Source organism: Typopeltis vanoorti, chromosome 15 (assembly GCF_054136105.1).
Source record: "Typopeltis vanoorti isolate ZY-2024b chromosome 15, IOZ_Tvanoo_1.0, whole genome shotgun sequence".
Taxonomy (NCBI): Eukaryota; Metazoa; Arthropoda; class Arachnida; order Uropygi; family Thelyphonidae; genus Typopeltis; species Typopeltis vanoorti.
Window position 1 is genome coordinate 27,153,416 of NC_143563.1, and position 8,972 is coordinate 27,162,387.

At 32.5% G+C, this 8,972-nt stretch overlaps 1 protein-coding gene across 3 annotated transcripts; it reads left to right on the top strand.

The window, feature by feature from the left end:
- Window positions 1-262: 262 nt before the first annotated feature.
- Window positions 263-8,761, top strand: LOC150098538 (uncharacterized). Of its 3 annotated transcripts, XM_090405022.1 has the most exons (3): window positions 263-310; window positions 5,207-5,786; window positions 8,475-8,761. In XM_090405022.1, the coding sequence occupies exons 2-3, from the start codon at window positions 5,318-5,320 to the stop codon at window positions 8,501-8,503; spliced, it is 498 nt and encodes a 165-aa protein (XP_090261148.1). In that variant the 5' UTR covers window positions 263-310; window positions 5,207-5,317; the 3' UTR covers window positions 8,504-8,761. The 3 variants fall into 3 exon arrangements, with proteins under 3 accessions (XP_090261148.1, XP_090261146.1, XP_090261147.1); XM_090405020.1 differs by having other exon boundaries at window positions 5,207-8,761; XM_090405021.1 differs by lacking the exon at window positions 263-310 and adding an exon at window positions 412-529 and having other exon boundaries at window positions 5,207-8,761.
- The last annotated feature ends 211 nt before the right edge of the window (window positions 8,762-8,972 follow it).

Here is an 8,972-nt window from a genome sequence, read left to right on the forward strand (position 1 = left end):
AAAATATTAAGGATAGTGACGGAACTTGCTCCACCTTTGCTCCGAGTTGCCCGAGTGTTGTACTACCCAAGTGATGACTTACGCTTTGACTCGCTGATTGTTCTTCGGCATGAAACTCTTAGATTTCGATCTCCGAGTTTCGTACCTGGCTGTAAAATAATACGGGATTTACTATCCCCCTTAACTTAATTTAAGTCGCCGGAAAAATAGCCTCTTGGCTCTTTATCGTAATGAATATACCTGTTCTTGAGAGGGCGCTGCTGAAAGTACTTTCCGCGAGTTCTGTTGTGTGTTTGATTTTTTTCTCGTTGTAAGTATTTCATAATTTGTAGGTTTATCCTTGCTTCTTACTAGCTTCTGATTTCATTTTTATTAAATAATGAATACAGAGATCTGATCTGAAGACAGTTCGCGTTATGAAATGCTTCGTGCACTTACTATATATTTCCCATTATTGTGGGAAGGATCTGTGCGAAGCGAATCTGTTCTGGATCTAGTTTCCATTTCCTCCAAAGAACGTAACAACGAAGTAATTTTGATACATAGTATACCTATTATGTTTCCTGCTGTTATCCTGTCACGTTATTATTTAAGAAATAGGCAATTGCATGTATCCCGTTGATAAAGAGTACAGAGCTGTATTTTTTTTTTCTTTAACTAATTGTGTGGGTAAAGAAATGGAAGCGGGAACGTATATTTTTTTACTTTTTGGAGATGCGATGCAATGTACATACAATTTTATATCCCTGCATCTAACGTTTGTGGAGGTCTGATTATATTGAACTGCTGCTTCATGCCATTTAAACTATCTATTAAGATCTTATTTGATATTGTCTGTCCATTTCATTTTCGACCTAGCCCTTTTTCTCACACATTCTGAATCATTTATTGTAATCTTATTGACCATGTGACTGTGCTTCTCGCAATGTGGTGGAACCATCTTAGCATTTCGCTTAGCACAGAATAGTGCTGAGAGGGGATTAACCACTTCTCCAAAAATGTCAAACAATGAAAAGACAGTTTATGACACTTACACACATTGCAAAATGTGTGCTATTGTCATAAACTGTCTTTTCACTGTTTGTTCATGTGCAAGAGTCTCAGTACTTAGAATGGTTCAGCATCCAAGAAATATTCAGTAAACAATAGTCTTTTGGATAAAGTTAGCTTGTCAGTGAAGCCAATATTAAACAAAAAATTGGAAGGTTAGAAGAACTGTGCTTAAGATGGTTTTTTACCAATCAGGCAACAGCATAATATAGTAGCAGTCTGCAAATGGATTTTTACAGAATTCCACTTCATTGAACATAAAAACAAACAGTTTTAACAGAAAACTGGCATGGGATACTTGAGAAAAAAAAATTGCCCTATGTAGAAGTCCTGTTGTTCCTATTATTTAGTGTTGATGATGTGTATGATCAGGAAATATCAGTAGCAGTGAATGGAAAGTGTGTTCTTGGACAATGGTGCAGAGCTACCGTTGTTGCTGGCCAACTCAGTTTATATGCCTAATAACATATTCTGCTGGGAGTATCTGATATGTCACAAGGTATAGATCACTCAGAGTTGGATTTCTGCTTGAGTGACCTTGCTATACTTCCTTGGCCTGTTTAGTTACTAACATTAAACTTAATAGATCCATTTGCAACCTAGTTCATGTATGTGAGAATGCCATCATCATCCATTGGATAATGAAGCTTATTGGAAACTATTAGCCCTTTCCTGAGGTTTGATTTAAAAAATAAGAAAAAAGTACTGTTGGTTATTCTAGAATAAGGTTCCATGCCAGTATGCTGTAGGTTTACAATCACAATTTTAGAATATTATTTGTGGTTTCCATCTTAAAAGAAGACTATTCATTCATTCAGCTGCTGATTTGTGTTGCTGGCTCTGCTAATTCAGAGTGAAATTATTGTGTGAGATAACTGTTTCTTGAATAGTATCTCTGATGCAAAAATGATATTCAGAGTGGAGAAGAATGCCTATTTCTATTTACTGTTATTATGATTTTACTATATGACACCTGCAAGGAGCTGACTCATCGCAGGAGTACACTCTACTCCACTCAGCTAACCATCTCCCCCCATTACACACAACTACTATCAATGCCATCTATTGCCTACCACCAACAGTATTTTCTGTCTGTAAAGTGTGTGTTCTGAAGGTCAATTTGTCTGTATGCAGAAAAAATAAAAATCCAAGTTTCCAGGAGAAAAAACTCTGCTACCTACATATGAGATTGGCTAACTTGCCTTCAAATGAAAAAGTGCATATAAAAGTTCCTCTTCTAATGACAAGAATTGAACTTAGGCCTTTTCCATTTGAATGGTGCAATATACCATCATTCTTCCAATTGCACTATGGAGGCTTAGTTTATGTCATTTTCTAGACACAGATGGGAACCTTTAGTAATAATTAAGAGGCATCAACATATTTGTTACAGTAATAAATTATACTTAATACTATACTCACTTTTGGAGCCCAATGCCTGATATCTATAGGCATGATTATAATTTTACTTTTATATATGATTATAAAAATTAATTCATCACATCCCATAAATAATTTTTGAAACAGATTAAAAATATATATATATACAGTATATATGTATTTACAAAAGGTTATCCAAATTTTTTCCCTCCTGATGTTTAGTTGGGAGTTTATTATTTCTTAAAATTATTAAAATTTTTTATATTTTATTAACTCTCCTTAGTATCATAAGTATTCAACCTTCTGTGAGGTTAGGTCAGTTATGATAATTGAAGTATATTACTCGTTATTGTGTGTTAAGAAAATTATTTATTTAAATCAGTATGATACATTTGTTGCATTTCCACAGTTTCCTACATTTTTTTCTCTGTGTGTTCTTTAAATGCTGACCTGCTAGCTAGACATAACTCTGTGGTTACATGTCTTGCTTTTTTTTTTTTTTTAAACTTTTTTGTCCACCACAAATTTCTTTTTTTGTCTTTGCAATTGTTACCTTTAATATTTGTATATCTGAGTGTACATGTAAAAGTCATTGATTCTCAGAATTTTATTACATTACTCTTTTTATTGTAATATGATCTGTGGTGTATTTAGGTATTTCCCACCCCTAGGCCCACAGAAAGTGCCACCCCTCGTATTTACTGAACATGTTGATTTACATGCATAACCTATTTATATTGTAAATTCGTAATATAAATATATATATATATATATATATATATATATATATATTATAACTCACCCAAAATGCCCTAGAATATTCTACATTTTGCTGCTCACTCGGCGAAGGTATTTATCACCCTTGTAATATGGCTCTCAATTTGTAGAACTGCCAAGTTGATGAGCTTTTCTTCTGAACATGGAACCTTGCATGTTTAAACATATGTCAAAATGGTTGCAAGATTGTGATGTGCTACTGATGGAAGGGTATGCTCATTCGTGATTTAAACTTAGTACAACATTTATAGACTTGAGTTGGAGAATCATGTTTTCTCTAGCTAAGCACGTAGTACATGTGCTCTCCAACTAATAGAATGGATTCAAATCCCACCATGAGCATGGATATTTATAACTTTCTTTAGGTGGTAGATAGCCACTGCTTACTCTAAGTCTGAAATTGCTTAAAAATGTTTTTTTTTTTTTTTTTTTCGGTCTCTAGATCAGTATTCAAATTATCTTTTATATTTTTATACCTCAAACAAAAGGTCACAAGACCCATAGCATCAACACTACCGATTATGGGTAACAAACTTACTATTTACAAATAGGAAACCCAGTTTCCTGTCTATGGTCTCAGTATTTCCTCCCTGACCCACTTGCAGGCAAATGTCATTAGGATTTACCACTAGATGATTGGGAATCCTCCAGATTCATTATCATCAGGTTTAATCTTCTGAACTATCTAGTAGCCACCTACAAAACCATATTACTGTTGAACTCTTGAATAGGGGAGGTTTTGGATCCCTGTATGATTTGGCATGTACTCAAAGATTGTTGCCTACACTGTGTTGTGAGGAAGAGATATAAACTGGAGCCTTTGCACTGAAGATCAAACATTGCAGTAAGCCACTTCAAGCCTCAAATAAAAGGTGGTGGTAGTGTATTACTGGGCGATGAGACATCTTCTGCCTAGAGGTCCATGTGGCATTTCCTTTGACTAGGGAAGGTAGTCCATATATAGTACTCATTTGCAAATTTACTACCTTTTGTGTTGGGATTCACATTAAGTAAGAAATTACTCATGTAAGCAGTTGGATAATATGTTTTTTATGGATTAAAAGTTGCATAGTATAACAAGTTTTAAAATTTTTTTATAATGCCTCGATAGCATATTTGGAAGAACAACAGAACAGAACATTGTGCACTTCGATCGGAAAAGATATGAGTTCGATTCTTATGATGAGAGGAATCTTAATATGGGCTTTTCAGCCATGAGAACACACAATTTACAGATTAAAAATACTGTTATTAGTGGGGATGAGTGGTAGATGGTGTTGATTGTAGTAGTTTCATCTATAGTTGGAGAATTTAGTAGTGGTGGAGATATTAAGATGTATCTAGTGGATTAGAGGTAGAGAGCCCTCTCACAATGAGTCATTGGAGGTGTCACGTTATAGTAATAATAATAAAATATCAACTGGTCAAAAGTATACAGTGTAGTCTGTACTCTATTGTAGGTTAAAGAAAGACCTATGTCATAGTGATGTAATCATTTGGGGATCATCCTTAAATGATATCACAATCCACAAAACAGAATCAACAATTTGCATACTCAGACCAGGTTGTAAATCATTTCACATTTCTTTTAAGACTCAAGACTTCTCTCACAAATGGTTGGCTCTGCATGTCAGAAAAAAAGATAGACTCATATAATAATTAGAAATGATAATGCAAAGTGAAGAAGTAAATCAGTAATATTTGTATCAACAGTTTGATAAAAATATTAAGAGAAGCTGTTTGTAATATATATATATATATATATATATATATATATATATATATATATATATATATATATATATATATATATATATATGTGTATAGTAAAATTCTAAGGAAATTGGTCTGTTTATCATAGCATTGGTTTTTTTTTTTTTTTAGTCCACTCAGTCCAAACTGGATCATCATTTGAGGATTGCAACTTATTTTAATTTCTGTTCTCAGTACTATTTGAAATGTGTGTGTATAAAATTGTAAATTTTCTTTAATTTTTCAGGTCAGAAGAGGAGAAAATGCAACATTGTCATTGTGAAGAATAGCAAATTAAGCTGTATAGTAATAACAGGGTAATATAAAGTAATTTGCATTTGTAATATATATTGCAAACATGGCTGAGAAAATATCCAGCAAAGTAAATATAGATATTAACTCACAAACCACTGAAATTCCTATTGAAGGAGCTTATCAGGAACTTAATTTGCAGGAAGAAGAGGAGGAAAAATATTTTCTCCAGATAAAAAAAGAGAGAGAGGAGGAAGAGGAACATTTTGCATCATCTCTTCGAAATAATCAGACTTCTGCTTTTTTCAAAGAAACCATGAGAGAAATTTTTGAAAAACCATTATCTGGAGATAAGCCAAAGAAAAAGGAAAGCACATGTCATAAAAAAAAGCGTTTTAAATGTAAAATATGTAATAGAAAAATTTCTGGATTGTGTAATTTAAGAAGACATAAAGAAGCTCATACTCGTAATCAAACTCTTTGTGAAATATGTGGCAAGAATTTCCATGTAAAAAATTTAAGACGGCATAAATTAGTTCATACTGGTGAAAAACCCTTTATTTGCCAAGTTTGTGGTAAGCCCTTTTCACAATCTGGTAATCTTAAAACACATTTATCAGTTCATAGTCAAGCAAAACCTTTTTCTTGTTCAGAGTGTGGCAAGACTTTTTCAGCTGCACGGCATCTAAAAAGACATAGTGCAGTTCATTATAATGGGAAATCCTATCATTGTTCAATATGTGGTATGTCTTACACACGATCCTACAATCTAAAAGCACATTTATTAAGTCATACTAAGGAGCAACCTTTCTCTTGCTCTGTATGTAAAAAGACCTTTACACGTCCATATCACCTTAAAACACATTTATTAACACATAGTGGTGAAAAACCTTTCTCTTGTTCAACTTGTGGCAAGTTCTTTTCACAGGCAGCTAATCTAAAAATGCACTTACTAATTCATTCTGGGAAAAGGCCTTTCTCTTGTCAGCAATGTGGCAAGAGCTATGTACGATTATATAGTTTAAAAGTACATTTACTAGTTCATGAAAAAGAGTAGTTTATTAATATACATAAAAAGAATGTGCATTATCTCAAAAATCATATACAGGATAATTTCAGGAGAGTTTTGTTTCAACAAAACTTGTTTTCCAAACTTTTCGCTGTGTGGTCTCAAAAGTACTTCTTTGCATTTAGAATTTTTATGTAGAAACCATTTTTTACTTTTGCAGTTTAATGAAGAATTTTCAGTCTACAGTCATCCAAATTACCCAAACAGTAATTCCAAAGATCTTTCTATTGAGGAAAATTATCTGAGTAGGCTGTTTGTAACAAAATATATTCTGCTTAAGATGATATAAAGGTACTTATGAAGTTGTCATTGATAGAATTTGTCGTTTTTGAGAAGTCAACGCTGTTATTTTAAATGCTATTCACTGGGTGCTCTTGAAATTTATAAAGAAAACCAAATATTTTTTTTGCTAAGAATTTCTAGCTCGATGATTGCAATGCAATGAAAATGATGAATAAAACAGTTACTGTCTTAAAAATATAGGGTTTTGGTATCATGAGCAACAATAATTTTTTCACAGATGCTTTCTTTGTATTACACATTAAATAATTGTCATTTTCACAGCTGTTCTAGATTGATTGATTGATTGCATCTTTTTTAGGAGTGCATATATTTACCTGAAATACTTATTACATTCTTTGACAAAAGTTCATTGTATGCTATAGTACAAAAAATCATGTGACATGTTCAGATTTAAATGAAATATCTTTATCGAAGAAAATCATTTTCTTTCCCTTGTACCTAAATACTCGATGCCCACAGATGCAAGACTTTTTGACCATTGTCAGAAAAAGGAGAATCCATTCTGATATTAGGATAATCAGTTCATCTTGTGGATGAGTTGGTTATTATTTTATGTTGGAAAATTAACTTTTTTTTTATGGACATTGTAGTTTTAAAAGTGGTAACTATTTTGCTTATATAACAGTTGGAAAATTTTATGTATAAAGGACATGATTTCATGTATTGATGATCAATACATCATTTATTCCTTTCTCCACTTCAGCATGAATTGAGTATTCTTAGCAGTTTGCTAGCCCTGGTTCTATGAACTTTGGGCATACAATAGCCTAAGTGCCACTTGAAATATTGATTTCAAGTAGAAAGTTGATGAAATTGTTTTAACTCTCCTTTACATTATATTAGTTTTTTTGTTATATTTTTACCAGTTAATAATACTGTCTCTCCTTTGCCTTAATTTGGTGTGCTATTAAACTTCATAAATGTCCCATAGGGTTCAGATTAGGCCCTGCAGGTCAAATTATCATTCTGGTATTCTTTCTAAACCATGTATTTACTGTTTTATGACGCTATCAGGGCCGGCCATCTCGGGGTGCAATGGGTGCAATGCACCTGGGCCCCCACGATCGAGTGGGCACAGTCGGTACACATTTGCGGAAACATATGATATTTCAAATGTGATTTTTTTGTTTTCCTGTGCCAAAATCATTTGCAGGTAAGAGGTTTTACAATATGTTTATTTCAAATCCTTTAATTTTTAACTTGGAAAAAATATTTTATGGCCCCCAAAAGATTTTTTGCACCTGGGCTCCTTTATAGAGAAAGGCCGGTCCTGGACACTATGCTGTGTTTTTTCAAGTGTACATTACCATAAGTTAAGATGTACACAATTGCCTACACTTAACTATATGTGAATTTATTGCTCAGCATACAAGATTGTGTATATTTGTTTATTATGTATATACACAATTGTATATATTTTCTGCAACTGATGTACCTTTGGTTAATGTATATCTGTTTTGTTGTAGGTCAAAACATTGTTGAAATGATATAATTTGGAAATATAACATTATTTTCGGTCACTAAGAAGAAATCCATTTAAAGCCAGTAATGCACCCAGAGTATAATCTTGTGTGTGTGTGTGTGGGGGGGGGGGGGTTGAGTAGATGATTTGATAATACACACTAGCATTGCATACAACCTACGAACGAGCATCTGCCATGATAGCTAATTCATAAGTAGTACAGAAATAGAAGACCCAACACAACATAAAAATTTAAAAAAAAAATTAATTTCGTTACCATCTGGGTGCACCACTGCTTAAAGCAAAAACATTTTGAACTTTGTATTTCACATTTTTAGTAGATTTCAGTGATAATTACACCTTTTGTACTAAAGTTACAGAAAATATTTTAATATCAGTTTTGCTTACATTGTCATTTCTTTGTTTTAGAAACTCCTGCTGTAAAAACTGCGACTTAAATATGGTTTACTTTCTGTTTTATAATGTGATGATTCACCTAATTTAAAATTTCAAAATTATGAAGAATTAATCAGGAATATGGTGTATTAATTCCAGATTATTAAGTGAAGTATGTCATGTGGAAATGAATTTCTGTGATTCATGTCCTTAAATTATAAAATCAGAAATTTCTTCTTACTCATTGAAATAATTATATTGACCATAACTATTTAGTTTTTCAATAAAATTATTCTTGTAATGTATATAAATAAATAGAAATGTTTATTAATTTATCATTAATTATTAACACTGTACAACACTTGCTACAGAACACTGCATATAATTTCATTACATAAACTATACTAGACAATACAAGGACAACTCTCATTCTAACCATGAAAGTCCTTCTTTGAGTATAATTAATGTAGGTTTGGTGAAATAGATTGCAAATGACACAAGATGAAACAAATATACCATATACCTATTTTA

Coding starts and splice junctions, on each gene's coding strand:
- LOC150098538 (XM_090405020.1), top strand. CDS start 5,318: ATGGCTGAGAAAATATCCAGCAAAGTAAATATAGATATTAACTCACAA.